General features: G+C 39.3%; 1 protein-coding gene across 5 annotated transcripts in view; it reads left to right on the forward strand.

The window, feature by feature from the left end:
• Positions 1-24,594, forward strand: part of TMEM108 (transmembrane protein 108) — a 163,475-nt gene that overhangs the window by 70,549 nt on the left and 68,332 nt on the right. For 3 of the 5 annotated variants that reach the window (XM_063155912.1, XM_063155907.1, XM_063155901.1), the window contains exon 3: positions 7,663-7,744. In XM_063155912.1, the coding sequence (XP_063011982.1) occupies positions 7,705-7,744 (40 nt within the window). In that variant the 5' untranslated portion in view covers positions 7,663-7,704. Of the gene's footprint in view, positions 1-7,662; positions 7,745-9,964; positions 10,104-24,594 lie in introns of those variants that run through there. The other 2 variants (XM_063155919.1, XM_063155894.1) reach the window with 2 other exon arrangements.

The following is a 24,594-nucleotide window of genomic DNA, read 5'->3' on the forward strand; positions in this document are numbered from 1 at the left end:
ATTTTCATCATGAGCTTGAAATTAATATTAAAAGATTTTCTTTAGTTTGGCTGTCATAAGACCCACAAAGAAAATTTTGAAAAATTACACAACTTAGTCTTAAATTTGTCATATTTCATTAAAAAAAAAAAAAAAAAGGCTTTTCAAGAGGACAGTGAAAAATGGTTTTCACTATGGACTTTTTCTGTACAACTTTCTTGACTCAGTTGTTACACTTTCTTTTTTCATGGTGCATTATGAAGGATTATTCTCACAAAAACTAGGAGAAGTTGGACTTTTTTCCTTCAGTTACCCAAAGCAGCCTTGGTGTATTTCAATTTCATATTTATTTCAATGAAATAAAATTTCATTATCCAAGTTTCAAATGCCCATATATTCTCATGTATTGAGGAGATTGCTTACTAGGAAAGAGAATATTGCTAGGTGTCCACAGGGATTTCACAAAAATATTTCACTATTTCATCATTGGATATTTTATATTCAGCCGTATACAAGTTTTAAAATAAGCACAGAAATCTTCCCCTGCCCACCCCTAATATGTATTAATGACCAAATTCTAATTATCCCTACAGCTTCTAAGTCAGTTTGATCTTTATGAAGATGTTAGCTTCTCAGGGCTCCACAGACATGAATGAAGTGAAGGAAGGGCTTCTTCTTTTCTATACTAAAACTGGACAGACAGACACACACAGTCATGTCTTTGCACCATTGAGAACAAGAAGCAACCAGAATAACTCTTCAGACTTTTCTCCCACTGGAGCTGCCATAATAAATATTTGCTAATGGTAGGTGATTAGGATCAAAGAAATAGTCAAGAAATGGTCCCTTGCACCACTGATGTAGTGTGAAGAACATTTAGCAGCCTAGGGCTTTAGAGTTTTTTTCTGTTCTCCATCTCTGGGATTTCTCAGTTGTAATCAGCCAAGAGAGTGACCCTGGCCATCACAGCTTTGCCAGAATGGTCATGTCTCTTGTGAAATGACATTTCATTTCCACCCTGGTATTTTTCCTCTCAGTTTTCCCTACCCTTTGAATGATTGCCTTTTGCAATCAGTGATTGTTTATGAGATGACCATAGATGCCAAGGCATTAAATAGCCAAAGGCAACCGTAGTTTTACCCAGCCTTTTCCGACTAAGTCCTTCCCTTGCCCATGGTCACTTGGACGTGAGGTTCTTCATGCCCATCTATTTTTATGATAGTGAACCCCAAGAGTTCCTTTCTTCCCTCTCCTTTTTATCTGCATGCCCCAGGTCTGACATGGGAATAAAGGAAGATGGTGAAGGGTGAGCTAGCTGGCTGTGGCCTCCACTTGCCACAGGAATGACAGTAGTCTTTAAGCGATCATCTTGCCTGGAGTTGTTAATGGAAACACTGTCACAGCTGGGAGGAGGGCTGAACACAGGAATTGGAACTGTTGTGCTAGAGAGATGAGGGATTGGGACTTCAATAGTTAATAATTAAGTAGGGAAGCTGAGGAAGAGGGAACAATTGCTGTGAGGGTTTATCTTGTATTTTCTCTGTGTGTTTTCCTTGACTGGTGTTTGTCGTGCTAATGGGGAGTAGGGTTCCAAACGCCAATACAAGGAAAACCACAGCCAGTCTCCAGTGCAGTGGGGATTGTAGATGCTGTGCATCTGAATTCAGAGGGGAGAGGTTTTGGGAAGGTTATTGGGTCTTGGTTTTGTTCTGGATGCTCTGAGATTCTCTGCTGCCAAGTTCGTGTCCCATAGAATGCAAGAAAAGCATGGTAGTAGCTCTAGTTCAGATGCCTCCTGACTATTCCTTATGACAGGCCTGCACTCCACCACCAAGACTGGTTTTGATCAGCTGTGATATTCTGAGGGTTGACCCTACTCTCTGGAGACCTTAGGAAAGCAAAGCACTTCTCTGGGTAACAGTGGAAGTAAATGTGAATTGCTCATTCTTAAATCTGCAAAGAGGAATCTACTTCAAAAAGTGCTGAAAGATCTAAGTTTAAAATTGACATAAATATAAAAAACTCTGCACTCAGAATGTAATCAAGAAAGATGGTAACAGTGGTTTGCATGTTCCAAGCAGTGGGAAATAAATCACAGCAAACAATATGGCACATGTTGAACAAGAACAGAGAATTCCTGCCTGGAGGAATCGTATTGCTGCAAGTTAATCATCTTTTTATTAGCACGCCCTGAAGCTTTTTTGGATACAAATTTTGCAAAATAACATCTGGATTGTGGGAGCAGGCCATAAAATTAAGAAACAAACACGAAGAAAACACAGAGTTGTGCTTGAGCTGTGTGTAGTCAAGAAGAGGACACCTGTTCCTTTTATGAGGCACACCAGAACACCCTCTGTGATTAACCCGTGGGATGCAGTGGAGGAAGACCATGGTGGTGGACTTTACACTGGGGGAGTAACTCCTGGGGATAATCTCTGCACTCTTGAGCTGTAAATGAGCAGCCTCTGCTGTTGATGTCTTATGAGAAACTCGTTGAACATCCTGGGGCAATATTATACTGAAAGAATCAAGGCTGGGTCTCCTTGATAGGGGAGTCAAAAAAGATCAGGGATGGAAGTACTTCTGAGTCTGTCTACTTTTTCTCTTTCATTTTCTGGAGAAATACTATTGTTGAAAACTGTCTGTGATGTACCATTTTCTCCTTTCCAGAATGATCTATAGCAGAGAGAAGGCAGTCCAAAGTAACATAATGAGGTTTATGTGCTTTATGGATGGGAGTGGCATGTCTTTTCCTTGTCTCCTGTTTTATCACCATTTTTCAGCTTCTTTATTTTAGTCTCCTGGTTTCCACTTGACAGACAATAAAAAAGTGTTCTCCACTGACTGTTAGCTTTCCCTCAATGTGCATCTTCTGTTCTTTCTCCTCTATTTCTTCTTTAATTTAAGGCCTGGTTGGCATTTTTTTCCCATCAGACATAATGAATGGCTGGGAGCTGTCTGCTCTTTTGGACTCTTTTGTCTTCAATCCATCATTATGTCTTCATTGTCCTCTTTAATTTAACTGAGATGTTGAGGGGATCACTTACTGTGAAAGACAATATTGTGATCTGTCCACAGGGATTTCACACATCTATTCATCATTTTGGTAAGATAAACTATATGTGAAATATTGTGTACTAAAAAATGCAAAATATCTAAGTCCACTTCAGACACCAAGTGCTTAACCAGTATTTTTAAACAGAAATAGGTTAGGTGGTTAGATATATCACACCTTTTCTGGATACAAATTTTATCAAATTTAACTATGGAAGATGAATATTTCAAAGTTGACATTGATTTGATTACAAACTTGCACTAACTTTATTGCTTTCTTTCAAACTATGTCAGAAGGTACACCAATATGAATGCGATGAAGGTCATAATTAAACCTTTATTTCCTGGTTTTCAGAGGGAGTTCAGAGGATTTGGGAATATGCCCTTTCACTTGGAGACCAAAATCTAGGAAATTAACTTTACAATCCTTAAAAAAAAATCTCAGGGATCAGGTATAGTTGTATCAGATAATTCCTCAAGTACTCAGAATGGCTTCTCAAACATTAAAACTCAGTATGTTGGAGAAGTCAACTCCCAAAAAACCTCAGGGAGGTGTTGAAGAAATGAGTGAAGAGTATAAAATGGATACAAAACTCAGAGACTCACATTAGATTCTGGATTACTGAAGTTTAGCACACATTTTCCACCTAAATTTTTTTCCAAGACCACTTCTATTTCTGCTCATTCTTCATGATTTTTTTTCTATTAAGTGACAGTTTGTGTATTTAAAACAGGTGGTGGTACTCTGGTTTTAAATTAAACTGTCCAAAGTCAGGAACTGGCTGTGTGTCTGCATTTTCCATCTGCAGTGCACAACTTTGCTAATCTATTAGTGCCTAAAATTACATTCCCAAATGGCTAAGAGAACATGGGTTGGTGAACTAGAGCACTCTCATCTACCAGCAAATCTGTAACCTTCCTTGATTGTGATAAATAAATGTACCTACAGGGCCCTGAGAAGAGTGTTGTGATGGCTGGACATGGCTTAATACTCAGAAAGAAGATTTCCTCTGCAGCTATTGAAATGTCTGACCATGAGATTTTGCTTTGTCTTCTTAGAGGTACAGAAGAATTTCCATGATTGGAAGGAATTATTGTAGAAACTGTGGCAGCTTCAGAAGTCCTTATATATGATAGGTACATATTTGCAGTATCATAATAATAGCAACAGTAATTCAGCCCTTCATTGCCCTCTCTCAGATGTTGTGTGGCAAAAATGGCAGATGAAATTCCATGGTGATAATTGCAAATTCACATCCACAGGCAAAAATTAGTCCAAGCTCTAAATACCTGAGGAAAGGCTTCAGAGGAGTTGTTGTTACTTAGCAGGCAGGTCTGTAAAACAGTGGAGTAGAGCTCAGGAGCTGTGATGAAGACAAAGAGAATCATAGGCACAACTGGGAAGAGACTAGAGAAGAAACAGGACATATCGCTGTGCGGTATGAAACTCCAGTACACACCCAAATTTTGGTGGTTGCATACAATTTTTTTCCCTTCTCCTCAGATCTGAACTGGAACGGATGAGTATAGCTTAAGGCATGACAATTATCAGACATTAGGTATATCTTCTTTATGGAAAAAAAAAATTCCTCAGCTTGAAAAAGAGATTCTAAATTATCTAATGAAAGACTAAAATTGTATGATGTGGCGGAAATAAGTGAGGAATAATTATTCTCAAGTTAAAAAATATGGCACCTTAGGTAATTTATTCCACTCAGGCTTGCTGGAAATAGAGCAATCCATGCCAGGGTGTAAAGATTACCTTGCACTGAGGCTGTTTTGCAAATAATTTCCTGCTGTCCAGCTGGCAGCTCATGTTTAAGTCAGGGTAATGGGCTTGCTGGAGCTTTCACCTGGGTGGGTGCAGCAGTGGTTCCTCTGTTCTCAAGTCAGGTCTTGATTCAGGGACTTGATGGGCTGGTTCATCTGCCTCAACTTTGTGCAGTTTTGATGGTCATTGCAAGCAGTCTCTGCCTCTGGAAAACCATCACTGGTGTTCCTGGGATTCCAAAGCTATACAAATAAATCCTATTAGATGTCTCTTGCCTTGCAATAAAACAAATCCTTGTTTTGCACATATTTCCTGTACACAAGAAATAAGATATTAAAAACTGGGGAAAAATGTTTAAAAACTGGTTTAAAAATGTTTAAATTTAAATTAGTTGTACTAGATTATCATTGTGGGTCCCCTCTGAGTGAAATGATCTCTTCTATTAAGCCCAAGTAACACTAAGGACTTTGAAGAAATTATGACCATGTAAATTTATGGCAACATTTCCTTTATGTATGTTCACTGAGTTCTCCATGTATTATTTTATGGCCATGTGGTCAAAAGGATAAATCTTCTAACTGAGATCAACAGAAGAACATAATAAAGTTTTCTGTTGATAACCTTTGTTTCTTTGCCCATATGCACACTAGTTCGTATTTCTTAGCAGAGGGTAAATTCCTGGTCTAAATAAATATATGCACAAAAGCATGCAATTTATTTCAACCACAATACTATAATTTATGAGCAAATATCTTTCTTTATTATTGATGGTATTAATATGGAGATGGGAGAGAAATACCAAAAAAAATTATGGTTCACAGCCAAGAACTGCATCACATCAATATTGCCAAGGGTAGTTAAAATTATACAAAGTTAATAATATGGATTTAGGGTTGCAATTTCAGATTCTCCTTTTTATCCATTGTTTTTTATGACTTCACATGGGTCAGTGCCTGTAAATCTTATTTTGATACAAACTTAATTAATTTGTACTTTGTAGAACTACTTGTGTGTATGGTTTCTACATTGTCAGTGGCTTATCAGGTTCTTGTCCTTTCCGGCATATATTTTCATTAATATCTTAGTGGCCGCTAAACACAGGCCTATTGTATATGCATCTTTGAAGAGTGCTGTAACAGCTATATTATGTTTGTTTATACATGAAGACAGAGGTTTTTTACTGCATCTGTTTCATCATTTGGTAAGCCATAGGGAAAAAGGGGTAAACAGAAGTCCCTCAGCAAGTTTCCATGATAAAACTATAGCATAAATCTAACACTAACTCTGATTAAAAGTGATAGGCTAATTCACAGGTGATTGCTTCCATTTAGGAGAAAATGCCTTGCAGATACTGACATTTCTGCAAGTTACAGAGATGTTTTTAAGGTCCAGTGTTACATGGAAAGTGTGGAGGAATCCAAACACATGGCGTTTGTGTGCAGAAATTTCTGTGTGGAATAACTTAACAAAACCCAAGCATCTTTTGTTATGGGCAAGAAAAGTCACGATCCTTTTTCATTTTCCACATAAAAGTCAAATATAGCTCTGTTTTCACAAGCTCTGCAGCATTTATGCAGTTCAAAGGTGTTATTCATTGGTTTAACTTGTTTATCTTCTGTCTTCAAGATTGCATTTTAAATAAGCCCTGAAAGATTTATATGCATGTTAAAACGACTCAGAAATATCCCTAGGAGTTGGAAGAAGATGAAAATGTGTTGAACTGAAAGCTAGAGGATACTACATCCTTTTTAATATTGACCAGGGGACTTTTAAGGAGGTGATCTCAGGGTCCTGCTTTTCACAGTTAGTTCTGAATGTTTAGCAAATTATTTTTTCTGGAAAAAAAGAGCTTGAATATTGTGTTGTCTTTGGGTACTTGGTGAGACATTACTCACAGCAGTGCTTTGGGACCACATTTGCTTTTCACTTCTGATTTATGCATTTATTTTCCACACAATGTGAATAATTAATATCAGCATGATTTAGATTAGATTTTTCATAGTATCTTTTAAACCAAGGTGGAAAAATATCCATGTCATGTATTTTAAAATACTGTCTGAGGACTCATAAAATATTATTAGATGCTCCCCAAGTGGGCAAAGGCAGGGAGGTAAGGTGGTCACATGTTTTTGCCACATCACATTTTCAGACAGCAGGCACAAGAACTATGAGATCCCCTTCTGCACCAAGACAGTTCAATTTAGAATAAACAGAAAATGTCTAGAGACATAGAGAAGGTTCTCCAGCCCAAGTAGCTAATGAGGTATATCAGGAAGGAATATGACCTACAAAAGCTGACTAAAATAGAACTAAAAATGCCAGGACAAAGCTGCCCTCTGTGCAGAGACTTCAGCAGAGTTTGGGGTCTCTTCTGCTTTGGCACCACTCAAATTTTCATTGGGAAAGGAAGGGGTGGGCTTTCCCTGTGTAGTACTTCTTGGGGGATGTGAAAAGGGGAGGCTCAGGGAGAAAACTACAGCCCCATGTGCCCAGCACATCTGACTGCTGGTGTCTGCATCTGGTGTTTGCTTCTCCACTGAGGATCCTTCCTCCAAACTAAAAAGACTCTGATGAAATTAATTTTATCAAGACATAAGCATGACATGAAAGTAATTTTCAGTGTGTTCATTTCACATACTCTTGAGAAATTTTTCCCTGTTTGGCCATGACTCTATCCTTCCCTGCCAAGCTGTTGGAGAGCATGGCCAAAGCAAGCAAAGGGCAGTCAGGCAATTTCCCAAAGCTTATCAATACAATTTTCCTATGAAGCTTCATCTGACTTCGTAATGAACAGGTATAACAAGGCAGTCTATATTTTTCAAACATAATTTTCTCCTTCTCTTGACTTTTTTTGGCAGAATCATGAATAAACTGGCAGACCAGCAGGACCACATGATACCATGAAGAGAAGCTTACAGGTCCTCTATTGCCAACTGTTTAGTAAGTAAATATGAATTTTTTATTCTGTGAGAAAGAAACTATTCAAATCCTTATGTAAGACAGTAATATTTATGCAGGGCACAATTCAGGGAAGTATTTAACCATGTGTCTTGCTTCAGGTACCTGGAGGAACCATATGAAAGTTAAATTATCCTGTTGTCTGAGATATTTAGAGATGTATTAAAAATGAGTCGAAGGATCAGCTGATTCTGCAGAATTTTGTACAAGAATTGATTTGCTGTGTCTTGCAAGTGAGGCAATTATCACCCTCAGAAAAATGAAATGAAGATTCAGAGGATTGTGGCTGGAAGAAATAACGCAACATTTTTTGGAAGAGGGGTCCATCCCACTTCACATTTCTGGTGGTTGCCACTCAATAAAAGATGTGTGAGTGAGGAAAAGTCTAGGCTCACACAGACCTAAATTCTATGCCACTTCCTGAGATAAAAAGTTTCTTTCTTTTTCTAAGTTTTGGCTTTCAAAAGAGTCCATCCGATGTGAAAGTCCAGCAAAAGCATCAGGTGGAATTTAGACTGTGTGGATAGGGCCTGGTCCCCCGTTCGTGGAAGGGGAAGTTTTATTTGTAAAACAGCACTGACATTGTTGGGGCAATTTTATAAACTGACAATTTTCAGTGCAAACATCAAGCAACAATTTTTCTTCAAAATTGTGGAGATTAAACAAAGTAGGACTAGACGAAATATAAATATAACCACTTGATGTCATGTTTTACAAGGGAAATAGCTAATTTCCAGTAAAAATGGAAAAAAAAATAAAACAGGTTTTTTAATGTTGTCACTTCAATTTGGCAGAATGTTTCACTTCAATATACATATTTTCATAGACAATTTTGTATGAATTTCCCTTATTCTGACCAAAGCAAGAGAAAAACCAGAAAATCATGCTTAGTGTGCTTGGAATGAGCAATGGAAGGACTGTCATTTTATTGGATGTATGAAAATTAAATCTAAAGAATATTTTGTGGGCTGTTACAGAAATCTGGTTGCTATCATATCTTTGCTTTGCTCATGATCATCAGTGTATAGAGTGAGAGATTTTGTTTTGCTTTGCTGTTTTGGTTGATGTTCTTACTCCTATGTACAGCTTCTCCTGTGGCACAGGGGAAACAGAGGTGTGTCCTCATGACATTAGAGGGGAGGCTCCAGAGGTGCACCCAAGGTTATTTTACTTGAGAATAAATCTGGGCCAGATGTGCCTACATGACCTGCCCAGCAGCATGATTTTGGCCCCCTCAGATTTGCTGCCTGGCTGGAGTGCAATGTAGGAAGAGCTCCTCAAGGAGAATTTTAACCAGGAACCTACTGAGAGTAGTGGGGGCTCTGGTATTTTTACCACAGCTAAGGACCCAGAATACATCGCTGCATTTTGCCATGTTGAAATGTGGTTTAACCCTAAAACTAACTTGGTTTCTGGACCAACATTAGGTTCATTGGAAAGAAAATATGAAGCAGAACTGTGTAAATACATTTCTATCAACATGTAGGGAAAAGAAGGAAGGTATACTGTTAAATCAAGCTATCACAGTGTTGAGTCTTTCTGTAACTATTTTTATTTTTTTTAATACCATACTTCCCTGCTTGGCAACATTCGCCTCTGTTATCCCTGCTGCTTTAAACTGTATTTTTCAGGGTCATATGTTGACAAGATACGTGGCAAGTAGAGGAACACTGAATATAAAGAGGGAAAAACCGAGAAAACTGTATATATGTATATGCACACACATACATATGTAGTATGACTATGCAGAAATATTGTCAACTCTCTGATGTAATTTGAAAATACGGATTCTGAACTTACTACTTCTGATGACAGGAGAAAAAACTGCTATATTTCTCTGAGTTCAGCAAAAACTTGTAATAAATGTAGTTTCCATTAACAAATGCAGCAGCAACTATAGCTATATCAGAAGTATTTTGGGCATCTGGAATGAATGTTTTCACTGGTTGGTTTATAAAAAGCCAATAGCAAGTTATAATAATTTCTAGATAATTTCTATTATCTCAGCCTTCTTTTAGATGCACTGAGGTGTGTTACCTAGGCTCACTTTTCCCCCAGTTACATCACAGTGCTATAAACAACCTCCAAGAGAGTGCATTCTGTCCAAGGAAGAGGAAATTACTTTAATGTGTTTCCTGTGACTGTTCTTTATGGTATAAGAAGGGCCTGCAGCATGGTCTTATTTGTTTCATTTGGACAAAAGAGGAAAATTGCTGATATTATACAGCTGAAGAAAAAGCAAACTTTCAGAGAAATTATCCAAAGAGGATATTCTGCTTTGGGCTGATTCACCAATGTCTTCCACCTGCCTGCCTTCCTCATCTGCAACTGCAACAAGTGGGTCTGTGGTGCTGCCTTGATAATGTGGCAATGTTTTCATCTTGTCTGCTGTGGCATGAATGAGTGATTGAGGTTCAGGTTATAGACAGAAGGGATCTATGTATGCATTCTTGCAAATAGGAGCATAGGGCATGCATAAACACAGAAAACCTAGGATAGCTGGAACAAAGTGTTGGTGGGTTTTGTAGAAACAATGATCAGCTGGAGAGATGAGACTCTGTGTGTGCTTGTGGATGTGCCTGTGACAGAGAAATGTTGGAAGAAGCAGTTTCACCTCCAAACTGGTGTGTTGTTATGACTCTTGCCACATTTTGCTTGAGTCTCAGCTGTGCTGCTGGGCCAGTAGTGGCTACACTCATGTGTGAATTCTTTTCCACCTCTGTTCATTTGTGCTGTGTTCAGCTGTGTTTGTGCAGTGTCTGAGACAGTAGGATTCTGTACTCTAGAGGGCTTCTTGGCTTTGGGGCTGGAAGAAGAGGCTTTTGTAGATATTGGTTTGATTTTCAAAAAGTGGGATTTGTTAGCTGCATTTTTATAATCAGACCCATATAAAAATAAGATTTTGGTTGTAACATGTCTGGGCTTTTTGGTGAATTTCACATGAGTTATGTAAGCATTCTATTGCCATCCATACTCTTTTGCTTCCCAAAAAGAGCACATTCCATCCATTCATGCTGATCAAGAATAGCATGTGAAAATGGCACTAGCAACAGCTGCTCTTTTGAATAGAGTTGTAGCTGGCTTGAATCTGATCCCAGCTGTCAAGGGGTAGAGTCTGTGAAAATTGTAGCACTGCACTTGGCCCAGGACAGGGGCTCCGGGCGATGCTACTTTACCTCTAGTCATTCATAATTTATGAATAAGTAATTAAACATGTGATGTAAGGCTATGAAGAAGTAGTGCTTTCATACTGTATCTTCAAAGATTCTATTTAATCTGAAATTTCTTAAGACATTTAAAAAAAAACCCTCCAAAAAAGATTGAAACAAAAAATTTGGAAATGGTTTCTTAGTAAGAGCTCTTTGAAGTCACTAGCTAGTTTGAGTTGATGAGGACCAATTAAAGCAAAACATGTGTCCACAATTTGCTGCCATTTGTTCTAGGCACATCTTTATGGATGAAGTTTGTTGCCTCTGTAATGATGAAGATGCAAATGTCTTTCCCATGAGGCTGAGCAATCTCTGTTTTTTATAAAGACCTAATGTGATGATTTAAGCCCTACAGCATGAGCCACAATATGTCTGCATTTTCTGTAGTAAAACATGCACATCATAATTTGCCGTTCATGCACTGTTTACTCAGGGAATCTAAGCTGCATATAAGCTAGAGAAAAATGTGGGGACACGTAACTGGTAGAGCTTTTGGTGCACAACCTCTATATGAAACTTTATTCCTCAGACATTTATTTTCCTGAAAAAATGCAAGGACTTTTATTTCTTGTTTACTTACAGCACTAGGGTCTGTGTGAGGACCTGTCACACCACAGCATCTGAAATAAACGGCCATCTGAGCGCTTCTTCATGTCATTATCACTTAGTGTGTTCCCAAGTATCACTCTTTCATCTCAGAAGCCTGGCACCATGCCCAGTAATGTCAATAGAAGGAGTTTCCTATTTGCAAGTACCACTCTCTGTAGTAAAATGAGCAAAAATGGCTGTGTGTAGCTGTGCCATGCACACAGGCTGTCACAAGTCTTGTATCCTCTTGCTGTGGATGCAACTTGCCTTCCCCAGTGATAACTGGCAGTCTGGCTGCCTCTCAGTCAAGTTTTTGCAGTGAAGTTCACCCTGTAGAAAGGGTTAGCACAGGCCTGCACTCCATTCCAGTCTGAAGTAAATCCATCTTGCTCATCCCTCTTCTCATAAATATTTGATAAGCAATGTGAGTTTGTAAAATTCCTGTATTAGAGAAGGTCCAGTCCTAAGTGCCTTCTGAAAGGTGTTGAGCTGCCTCCTAATGCCTCTTGCCTCTGGTAGGAACCCACACCCACCAGCTTTTCTTTCTATTGCCGAGTGCTGTCTGTGAATAATTACGTGTTATTAATAAGATGGTATGCACTGATGGCTCGTTATACAATTACACATGGCTCATTTAGTGCAAGTGAAGAGGCATGGTAACAGTACAGGAAAGACTGCTGCCAGATGCAGGGGAATAACTGTTCTCTGCCCAGAGCAGTAGATGAGATGTGAAGAAATAGATTTATGGAGCAGGTAGCTTGACATTAGGCGTCAGGCAAAAATGCTTTATCAGGTTAAGGTATTGAAACTCTAGAACAGGCTAGTCAGGAGGATTTAAGTCTGCCACTGAAACACCAAATGGAAAAAAGCCCCATCTCTCAGGGGAGACAAAGGTCATCTAGATGATTTCTAAAGCTCCCATCAGACCCTCTGTTGCTGTGACCACTAGGTACTGTATCCTTAGTGCAAATGAGCCTGCTCGCTTCCACAGAGAGCTCTCAGCTTGCACTAGCCATGTATAATTAATCCATTCGCTAGAGATGCACAGCTGACAAGGGCTTAAAAGTACTGGGGATCACTTGATACACATCAGCAGAGAGTGTCTTCCTGTCATTCACAAGGACCCACAGAGAGGAAAGAAAACAGCATTTTTGTTGTGCTCTGTTAGATTGGCAGGTATTAGCTTGAGCAGAGACAGCAGCGGGGAGTGGTTATCCAGCAAAACAGATTCCATCTGGTTTGCTTAAAAATTAGAAAGGTAAACAGCCTCTGGCTATGCAGTGTATGATGTACAAAGCTTTTTGGGATACTCACTGGGCTGAGGCATTTGTGTTTGAGAGTCACATGGCTTGGTAACAGCCTGCCCATCGGGCAGCTCGCAGCAAGCAGTCCCTCAACACTTTCTTTTCCCAGAATTCAATTAAAGGTTGTTGCTTCAGCTTCTCAGCAAAAACTGCCTTCTTGAAAAAAGCTGCAACCTTCCATTTTGCGATCCTGTCCTGAAAAACAGACCTTATAAAAGGGGACTTTAAAAGCAAAGCAATGTACCTCATAAAGAAACTAAATAGAATTTACATTTTCTTATCAGATGTAGGCTCCAGTGTCCTTGATGTGCCCTTAGTGAGATTTCAGCTTAAACACACACATACAAGAGGGAGGGTTCCTGCTTGCTGCCTGAATAAGCAAAACTGTGAATCAGGTGGCTCTCGCCATTACAAAACTGAGATTGGTCCCGTGAATAGCTTGCAGTATTTATTTTAAATTTGCTGGTTCCATGAGCTGTACCCTTAAAGGCATTACAGTTTGGTAGGATTTCACAGATAGTGTGAACTCTTTAACAGGTTTGAGGTACATCTGTGGGGTGGGGATCTTCTGCCTTGTTTTGCCAAGAGTGGATAAAAATTCAGGACATAGCAACACAAACAACTAACATACTGTGTAAAGTTCTCCTCTTTTCTTGAAGATTTGCTCAAAGACACAGAAAAATGTGGAATAGGCCTGGTGCTGTAGAATATCAAGTCATAGTTTAGGTCCTTGACACTGAATTTGGGATAAAAAGCCAACAGGCATTATTGTATTTGCTCTTTGTATTTGCAAACAAGCTATTCATGCCTTTGCATATATCATTTGATAGTCTGAGTATGTTCTTGTTATTAAGCACCTTCAATTTTATGCCTATACTGGTGCTATTTGCACTAGAGCCCTGTAGATTTTTCAAAATTAATGAGCATGGATTCTTCACAGTGTTTATATTCATCAAGCATTCACACACCAGTTGTGTGACATTCTGGTAACAATGTCCATGATTAGTATGCCAGAAAACCAAGAGATATTAAGTAAATACATATAAATATGTATGCTTAGCCAAATTTGAAAATGCTGCAAGGATTTGGTTTTAAAATTCCTTACCACCTTGTTAAAATAATAATCTGATCTAAACCCACAGTATTACTTCCATCTTATGTTTTGAATTATTTGTGTTTTAGACCTGAAGTGATCCCCATTGTATGACACCATATCTGTCTAATCTGTTTTAGATTCAGTGCTGTTTGCCTAAAGCCCTGAGAGAGATGTTTTAGAGCGAGAGTGAATAGGCAGGAGTACAAATGTGACTTTCCTCTATTTTCCCTTTCAAAAGTCTATTCATCCATCTCTAACAGAAATGAAACTTCAGGAACACTTAACAGCCTGTGCAAATTCATGTGTGTGTTTTGAGACCCAGTGTCAAGTGGAGAAAGAAATGTTGCTGTTGTGCAGGCCTAGCAACCATGAAATATCAGTCCTATTGAGTTCAATGGCAAAACTCCCATTGACATTAGTAGGATTGGGATTTTATTCCCAGCCTTCATGTCCCCAGCTTCATTGCTTCGACATGTTGCAATATAAAACAAAAATATCCTGTCATACATTTATTTCTTTCCCCGAAGCCTTCTTTTCTTTCTGACTGTGCCTAAGAAACATTGTTATGGTTTTTGACAATATTACAATCAAGGCCTAATTCAGCAGAGATGGTTAAATATGTAAATTGAGTTGTTACCCCAGCCAGACTGCTCCTACAGCAGCCACTAGCCTTGGGCTTGAATTGCCATTGAACTATGTTCCAACAATTTGAAATAAGAAAATTTATATGTCAACATGCACACTGGTGTCTCCTGGCCATGAATTATCCAATGCCTGTAACTGTGTTCCTGTGGGAAAGACAGAAAAATTGCTGTTAGGTACTCTTTACACTGTTATGTGATATTCCCCATGTGAGAGCTGCCCTGCACAAGGATTTGTACCACTGGTATCAGTACCAAAGCAATATTTAGACCCCTGTGTTTAGGTGCTGAAACTTTTATATGTTAAAAGTGTCTTGCAATGCCTTTGAACTTTTCTCCCTCCAGCCACCCCATGGCATGCTATGTTCCGCTATTTTTGAGCAGGAAAGACCTAACTGTGGATGTTATGGCAGCTTTCATTGCTCAGTTGTGTGTCCATTGTAGCTCGTAGCAGGCTGTGTAAATAATTTACCTGTAAAACCAGGCTCGTTGCAGGCAGTAGAAACAGTTTAGAAGAAATACACATACACTAAAGTGTAATCTAATTCAGCAGCATGTGATGGGTATTATCCCTGTCCCTTGTCTAATAGAAAATATATGGATGTCCTCTGTGGATCTACAAAAATTCTCCAAAGAACTTGACCATGTACCAAAACTTAAGCACATTCGACTCAATGGAAGACTTCAAAACTCCGCCTGTGAAAAAACTTGCTGTGAATCATTATCCAAGTTAGCCTTTGGAACAAAGCCTTTGCTTCTAGAAGCAGTGCATCCATCTGGTCTTTATTTGAAGACAGGCATCTACAAAATTTCCTTGACCAATCAAGGCCCTGTACATAATTGGTATGAATGTATTGTTTTGTAGTACATTATTGGTTTAAACTGTGCTTATCCTCTAATGTCTGAAACCTCAAGGGCAGGATGTACTCCCAAGGTCTGGGAAAAGCCACAGTCTTCTTTCACATGATGTTATTCCCCATATTATTTTTGGATGAGAGGAAGATGTTCGTTATATGTCCTACACAAGATGTTTGAAAAGTGATCTTAGCAGGAAAAATACCCCACCCCTGCTCTGGTAACTTAAAGCCGTCCCTCTGCTGGGTTCACAAAAGATTCTGGAAATGAGGAGAAAAATTTTATAACAGGTCACAGCCTTTCAGCTGGAGAAGGCAAGGGAACCACAACAGTGAGGCCATATTTCCTTGGGGTTGAGGTGCTGGGCCTCCACTGTGGCTGGTGTGTATCTCATAATGTGCATCACGAGTGCCCAGGAGGAGCCACCACTTCAGGTTTTGGAGGAATAGTGCAGTGTAGCCTGGCCAGCTTTCCCATTTCTTAGCTATTCCTATTTCTCAAGACCAGGCTCCTGGTAACATGCAGAGCCAAGGACAGGATTTCTGGGGCCAGGTTTTCCATATCAGCCCACGCTTAATAACTGATTTTGGCACTCAGTGAGTTTTCCTAAGTACCTAAGCAGATTAACCTGCTTTCTTCCTAGTGGCTGGAGCAGGAAACTTCTGCAGGTGGCTTGAAGAAGTGCATGAGGCACTTCTCTCTAATACAGAGTGCCAAGATATTTTGGAAAATCTAATCCCTTTCCCTCAGATTTAAGGGAGAAGACTTTGTTTCAAAACCGTGTAACACTATGCAGAGCATAAATATTTTGCCTCAGTATTATATGAGTAATATTCATTGCTTGCTAAGACCAAGTTATAAGGAAGGGAGAAAAACAAAAAGGAAGGCACGTTGAAGGAAGTAAAACAGTGTAGATGGGTAGAGAGATGGCTATATATTCCTCATAATAAATATATTCATAATAAAGTAAATATATCCATTTGTTATTGCAGGTTTAATTGCAATCTTTAGGTATATTTCACATAACCATTTGAAACACTTTTGCTGATTGGATTTATTGTGTGCCTATTCTGTATTCATTGGACTGTTTTCCATAACTCTCTACTGCAGCAACATGTAAATATCCTTCTAGCCACTGCCATCATCAGTAGAAATGTGTGTCCTATGGTAGAGTAAAGCTTGCTCTGCATAGAAACCTAAAATATTGCTTAGAGCAAAATGTTCAGACCACACAACAAACTCTGTCTCATGAGGTTAACCCATAGACCTTCCTTATTGCTAGAAAAGGAACCAGCAAGTCTCTGTCATCCCTGAGGAATATTGGTCTTAAATAAGTTGAAGACCACTGCCATCAGTTGTTATGAGTCATTGCAGGAGACCCTGAAAGAGTTGGAAATTTTTGTGCACTCTTAGGTGACTTCACATCACATTTTATTGTGACTTTCAGAGTGAACCAGTGAGTATTATGGACAGTACTTTGATGTAAAACTGTAAAAAGCAGCATGATTTCTGGCCACAGTATAAATCCATTTTGTAAAACCCATAGCTTTGTTGCTGCTGGAATTCCCATGCAGACAGCCTGTGAGGGATGCTCAGCTTTCTAATCCAAAGTTTCTCATTCTTTATGCATTTGGAAAAGGCACTGCTTCCTTAAGTTAGCATTGCATGGGAAGGATGATGACTTTGCACTGTCTTCTAAAGCATTGGATTTCACTGGCTCCTGTAGAGGCTACAAATTCATTAGGCTATTGCAGCTTTTCATTGCTGAGGGCATTAACAATTAACATACAAACACCACAATGAAGATGTCAAAGAGAGGAAAGTAAAGATAACAAACAAGGAGAGAACCTGATAAATTAATAACAGCATGCTTGCAGGGCAAAACACTTGTATTTGTATAGACAGATTAAGTTTTGCCTTACAGCACAGGGAGAGAAAAAAAAGGGGCTTAAAATCCTGTGAGCTTTCAGCCTTGTCTTGGAGGTAAAATGGATCAGTTATCTCCCATTTTTTGTTGGTCACCTCAACAGTGCTGGGGTTTGACGCTATTTTTTCCTTAGAGAACCTGGCCATTTCACCTAGTTCAAAGCTGTTTTGTTGTGCCATTTCAGGAAGGAAGAGCTGTTTTTCTGATCAAGGTTCTGTACATGCCTGAAAGCCTCACGTTAAATCCCTGCCCCGGGACCTACTTCTTAATGCTGAGGTTGTGAAGCATAAAGTTAATCACATTACAGTCTGTACTGCACAGAGGTGCCCTGAAAGTTATTAAGGATGAAGCTTGTGCTGGAGAAAGGGCAATAGGTGCTTAGGGAAAGAGGATCCTCCAAGGCTGATTCCCAGGAGCAGACAAGGAGGATGTGCAGGAATGGAGTAGTGTTTACAGCTTATTAGGAATGGACAGTAGCAGCTCTTTTATTTTTTTTCTTTTTTTCATGCAGGACAATCCCTTATGGGAGAGATCATCTACAAGATAGGAGTTATAGAACCCTGGGCCTCAGCAATGCTCACTGCAGTGCATCTGTTCTTGCCTTTGGGACATTTATGACTGGGGCCATTTGTTTCAAAGTCACCACTGAGCATGTATGTGACTGACAGGGAATCAGATATAAATCCTCTAGCCTCTGAGGTGGAAGGGAATGAACTGGAGACAGGATAAGGCAGAGAATGTTTACTGTGCATTGTCAAAGAAAGGACTCCTACAGGAAAAGGAAGGTGGTCTTTGCTTGTGGTTTACATAGCTTCAGAAAACCTGGGGTGAGTGGGGTGCTGTGTACATAGGCTTGACTAGTGCTTCTTCCTAGGAAAATTTGTTTCAGAAAGGAAAAGCTGTTGTAAAGAAAACTCTTGGTTTGAATTGTTGAGAACATCTTGTAATGCTCCTAGCTATAAGCTTCTCTCAGTTCCAGGGCACCTGACTTCACCAGTATTTTCCAACATGAAAACAATCCCTCTTTCTCGCAGAAGGTGGTGACACCATTTAATGACTTCTGCTGTTCCCTGCTTCTAGCACTTCAGTTCTACTAGAGCAACATGCCTTTTTCACAGTGGTTTTCACTGCTGCATCAAAATTTTCAGTTTCATTCCCCTGGTTCAGAGCCTCTGTGGCAACCTGGAGCTGCACAGCACAGCTCAGCACAGCAGCCTGTGCTTCTGTGGACCATGGGCTGGCTGTGCTCCAGAGCAGCCCCATCACAGAAAGAACAGCTTGAGGGTTACAGTCAATTAGCATAAATTGCTAAGGGCCCAAAATATGTTGCAGAGCCAGTGTGAATTGTTAAGCTTCTAAATAAATTCCCTTTTTCTTGCGTCTTTTCTCTCGCTTCTTTTTTCTCTGCTGACTCTGTGGAGGAGAAAAAGCTTAGAGCCCATTTTTGTCATTCTCAGAGGAGGGATATAGCTGATACAGCTGGAAGACTAGGGCCAAAAGCACCTCCTAATATCCAGGAGACCTTGGGCTGTTGTTTTTGTCACTGAATTTCTCAGTATCTCCTGTTCCTGCATGTCTTATCTATTGAACTGTAAGCATTTGAGCCTAGGGGTTGACAGTATTTGGATGTGTTATACACTGCTGAGCATACTTTTGGCTCTTATTTAGTAATTATAACAATTAATAAGAAATACCATATGGCTAAAAATATTGTAACTCTCAAAAGAATTCTTGGGCCATTTATTTTTTGTGCATGTGAGTGTGTGCCTCATTTAAGCCAATTATTTTTGTATTAACAGGCATTGGTTATGCCATCCTTCTGCTTTTATTTTTAGTAATATTCAGATTATTACAAGAAGTGTGAAGAGCAAATGAAAAAAAGAAATCAGTTTCCTAGTACTTGTCTTCTAAAATTAAATTTTCTGGTTGAATAATCCTACATTTAATCCTCGAAGGGATGTGTCCCTCAAGGGGAACATTCTCTGCACCCTCAGGTGCCTGCTGTCAAAATGTCAGAGGATGGGAGATGAATCCAAATGAATTAATGAATCCAAATCCTTGTTTGGAAATCAGATGGTGTTTGATTATGGCTTTACCATCTTTAACTACAAATGTGAAATTTATGGGCTAGAGACATGTTACTCTCAAAATTCTATTCCCAGGTTGTGTTCTGCATTTCATAAAATGCAACAAAATGTGATAGAGTCCCTCTTACTCCCCATCTTGTCAGTTATGGGAGACTGGAAAATCTCAGTCTTCAGTGTTTCAAGATGAAATTTTTAGGTCTAGCAGAGATGATCCTTTTTAGCATGGCATAGACAAGTGTAAAGCCTCTTTTTTCCTATGGATTGAAGGGATTCAAGCTTTGTATCCATGGAGGAACGGAGATTGCACATGGTCCTGGAGTATCTCCAGATTGCTTCTGTGTGTCCCACTTTTTGGATTGGAGGCCTGTTGTCACAGGCTGTGTCAAAAGCTTCTGTTCCTGTTCAGTGATATTTTGACAGCAGGGTGTTGTCACTGAGCCCATGATCTGGTGCAAAGGATGCATCCATGTGTGTTTGCACTGGGCAGCAGCATCCAGAAGGGAACAGGAAACACAGACCAAGGACTTGGGGCACCATGGTACTTAGATCATCATAGTGGAAGATTTTTAAAGTAATGAATGAGCTTATAAAAGTGTATTTCTTTAAAATTCAGCTGTGAGTAGAATATGATGTTTATTGCTGTTAAGAATAGGGACTAATGTAATGTGCCCATTTCACTGATAATTTCAGAACTATTTCTTATGTTTAAATATTAAGTAGAAATTATTGAAAAGCTTTGACTAACTGCCTTTTTGAGAACAAAAGCACTGGTAAGTATATTTTTAAAGTGTGATCTGATATGCTGAGGGGGAACTCAGGGGAGAGATGTGCAGAAGAATGCAGGTTTGTCTTAGTGGTTTTTTTTAATACAGCTAGGATGTTATTTTGTGAAGTAAAGTTGTTTTGTGGTGGCAGATGTATAAAGATATTGGTTGTTTCAATGTCAGGTGTCACTGGCAGATGAATAACAAGACTGTGTGAAGAACTGCAGTTGGATCAGCAAGGCTGATTCCTACCAGTCAGAGAGCTTCTGGAGATTACAGTATAGCATGGAGAATTTATTGAGGTGATTTATCCACAGTGCTTGTGAGCACATTGCATCCATACTGTGTCTCAACTAGTGTAGAGTGGTTCTCAATACCTACAAATGTATTTTTAATGTTACTTTGGAAAGCAATATATTTTTGAATAGATTCAATGTCCTTCATATTCATGGATTTTGAACATAACTGTAAAATTCACAGTAAATCTTCTGCTGTTGAAACAAATAAATTTTGAGAAAGCATAAAAAATACTTTAAAAAATTACATTTGATAAAAAATAGTCAGCCTTTCTGCTGCCAAGAGTGACTAACAACCAGAAATGGAAATTTCCATAAAAGAGACTTCTGAAAGGAACAAAGGGGGAAAACTGAATATTCTGGTTTTGCCTGTAGGGCAGTTTTCTTGTTTTGGAAGCCTCCGTCAGTAGGTGTGCTTGGTAGCGAAGACAGGTGGAGAAAAGCTAAAAAAAGGAAACAGACGAAGCACTGTTTTATGTTAAGTACTCTGTTTTCCTCTTCATCCATAAGTTCTTGTGCTATGAGGGAAACAAAACCAAAAAGACTTGTTAGAGGAGGAGACCAAGAACTTTTTTTCTTTTTTTTTACAATCAGCAATAAGACAGTCATGTGAGAAAAGGCTCTTTGGTTCGTGTGGTTTCCTCTGTCATGGTATCAGAGAGGGTGAGTTCTTCTCTCTGCTTTACAGTGTCAAGCAGTTCCTCAGCAGTAGCCCTTACACTCACAAGATCTACTAGCTGATCATTGCTGGCATTGTCTCCTGCCCAGGCTTGCAGTTCCATATTTTTTGTTGCTCAGCATCTACAGCCAGGGATGAGTTGCCAAAGAAGTAATTCCTTTACAGCCACCAAAGAGCAACCCCTACCTAGATTTTTTTTTACTGCATCATTTCTGAATGGACCTTGTGAAGTGCAGAGAAGGGAGTCTGGCAGAGCTGTCCCTTTTGGAAACTACCCTGAAAGACAGTGGTGTGGGCAAGGGTAGCTCCCCCAGCAAGAGTTTTAGGAAGGGGAAGATTGCTCTCAGATCAGTGTGGCTCTGCACCTCAAAGCTGTAGTGAGAGAGAAAATGAAGCTGTTCCAGGAGGCCGGTCATCTCTGGCTGATCTTCCCCAGCAAAACCTCTTTTGCACAGTGCGTCTGTGCAAGAGTAGGAAACAGTCATGAATTTGGCAGTGAGAAAATTTTGCCTTATGAAGTTATTAGCTGCAATGGTTTCATTTGACAGCCCTGAAATACAAGACACTGAACTGAGAGTGTCTCAGTTTTGCAGAATTCAAAACTGCTGGCTTTGCACTGAGTTATGGCAGGACACTGTGGTAGCTTCTGGTAAATGAGCTTCAGGGATTTACATCCTTATGCTTGCTTTGATAAGCCAATATATATGTGTGCAGAGGCAGTATTTTTTGTGCAGGTAAGATAGGATGCCAATAGTGTTATGTTTATCATTATATAAGATCAAAAATGCATTCATTTATAATATGCATTCCAATCTCAAGACCCTGTTAATTTCAATGAATTTCAGGGTCTGATTTGAGGGACAGTGTTTTAATGAAGACATAAATCACCAGTCATAAGCACCTCTTGCTATTTTCATATGTAAAATCAGTAGCTGTATTAAAGGTTCACTGATATTCATAGTGCTTTTGGTCACTCTTGAAGATGTATTTTTCTGACAGGTCTGGGACTTTGTCATTTATGATAAACTGTGAGAATAATGGACTCAGAACTGTATGTGTCTGGGGGAGAGGTACCTCATAGTCTACTAAATTTGTCACATATTTCAGTGTTTTAAAATATCAATTTATTTTTATTCCATTTTCTAATCTATTTGTCCATTGTTCAATATAAGAGAATTTCAGCCTGTATACATGCATTAAGCACATCTCCTACCGTGTGGTTCACTCATCAGGCTCTGTAGATTGTTAAGGTTATGCCTCTAGGGCAAGTCTGGATGTGAACTGTGCCAATCTTGCTCTTTCTTCCCCTTCTCCTACCCCATTTTCATTTGCAGAGGGCCTTGGGACTGCTGGTTGTCATAGGAATGTGGTAGGATTGTTGAAGAGGAAAAGGGGAGATGCATAGCTTTGCCCATAATACATTCAAGCTACTATCTCCAGGGGCTGCAACAGCAAGGGACACAGCTTGGAGAGTCACCAGTGACTTTGCAGTTGCAATAATGTTTGGTGAGGGCAGTGGAATTTCAGTACTCCTGTTTTGAGCCCAATGCCTTTACAACCCCTAGGAAGGGCTGGGAACATATTTAAATGCTCTACAAACCTAGAGGTGACAGATATGTGTGAGTGAAGTGCATACTCTGCTGCTCTGTAGTCTCGAGAAGGCATCACTTTAATGCATTTCACAAAAATGTTGCAGAACTTCTCAAGCATTTTGTGAGGAGACACTAAAGTTGCCAAACTATGTCTCCTACAGCCTTCACAAAAGAAGCAGAAGCTAAACTGTGCTGTGGATGGCTAGTCTTCACCCCAAAAGAGTGCTTAGTGGCACAGTTGGGAGATGATGTAAAGGAGAGACCTTGGAAATGTATGTCTGACTGCTATGCTTCTATAGCATTCATGTCAGCAGCCTTCTAGCTATTTATTCAGCTTTGAATGGAATTATATTTGTGATGGCTCCTCTCTAAAGCCAGTTTTTGTGATGGAGGGGATTAATGGGTCTCTTTTCTAAAGGAGCTTTGCTTAGTTCTAAGTCAGTATGCTAAAAGCACCCTTGGGCTGTTTTTAATGTATGTTGGGATTGCAATACTCTAAAACATTGCTGGCAATGATGGAGCACCTGCAGTTTTCATTCTTTTAATTTTATTTCCTAGCATTTGAACAGGAATTAATCAGACTGTGAGGAGACTGCTGCAAGGTTTAGGTAGAGTTGTGGCTGCCCAAGCTGCTTCCCTGAAAAAAAAAAAAGAATGTCTGTCCATTTCTCTGTGACTTTGTCTATGCTGGCAATCACTGCATCAAATACTTAGCCTGAACAAGAGAATGGAAGGTCCAGCTGAAGAGAAGATTCAGAATTTCTGAAGAAGGAAAAAAGAGTAGCACTGAACTTCTCTAAAGGTCGCTGTTAAAATTAAGATTAAAATCACTAACCTACTTTGTTAAAGAGGAGGCTCATCAAGTACAGCTCAGTCAACAAGGCAGCAGTATGAATGCATAATGGAAGTGTGGATACATTGGAAATTAGGATTGTGGATGCATTGGAGGATTAGTTTTTAGTGTTGTTTAAGAAATACTTCACAAAAGTGAATGAGAATGCAAGAGCCTGAAGCATGCTGACTTTACTCCACAACAAAAAGAAATACATCACCAGAGGAAATCCTGGGATCTCTGCTGCTCCAAGTACCACCTTCAGGTTTCTTTCTGAATTTTCATTTTCTAGTATATGAACTTCAAATTGCTTCATTGTCATAAGGAACAAATAAAAGTATTTTATTAGTAATGCTTCTATTGAGTCTAAAGATCATACTCTATATTTCCAGCAGTGTCAGCCCACTGGAATTTCCTTAATTCACTGAATCAGATTCTTAATGGACACAAAGAAGGGCATTATTAACTTGGCTTAAGTTATTATTGTTCCATGGAAATAAATCACAAGGCAAGTATGAAAGTTTTGTCTGGCTTTCTTGTGTCCTTCTGCTAGAGTTCATGTTACTGAGCACACTGTTTATTCTTCAGGAGTTGGTCAGGTAATGCTCATCTTTTAGGCACAGCTTTACTGCACTTAGTAAAATACTGATACTGCATGTCAAACCCATAGATTTATTAGAACATTTATTTGCAAAACCTAAAGCTAGTAGATATTCATTAAAGTGTCTTTTAAAGGATGTTCCTACTGTTTTCCACATTAGTGTAGTCTCAGTGAAATATATATATAAGGTCTGTGCAAGCCCTTTTTTACATGCAGCTATTCACACAAATGCTGTAAATGAAATCCATCAAGCATCTCTTAATTTATTTTCTGGTTCTTGATAACTTCTTCTTTTACTGGTACAGCACTTAAGCATTATCAGAACACAGGTTCAGATTTTCATCTTGGTTGCTCTAATTTA

This window comes from Melospiza melodia, chromosome 1 (genome assembly GCF_035770615.1).
Source record: "Melospiza melodia melodia isolate bMelMel2 chromosome 1, bMelMel2.pri, whole genome shotgun sequence".
NCBI classification, from domain to species: Eukaryota; Metazoa; Chordata; class Aves; order Passeriformes; family Passerellidae; genus Melospiza; species Melospiza melodia.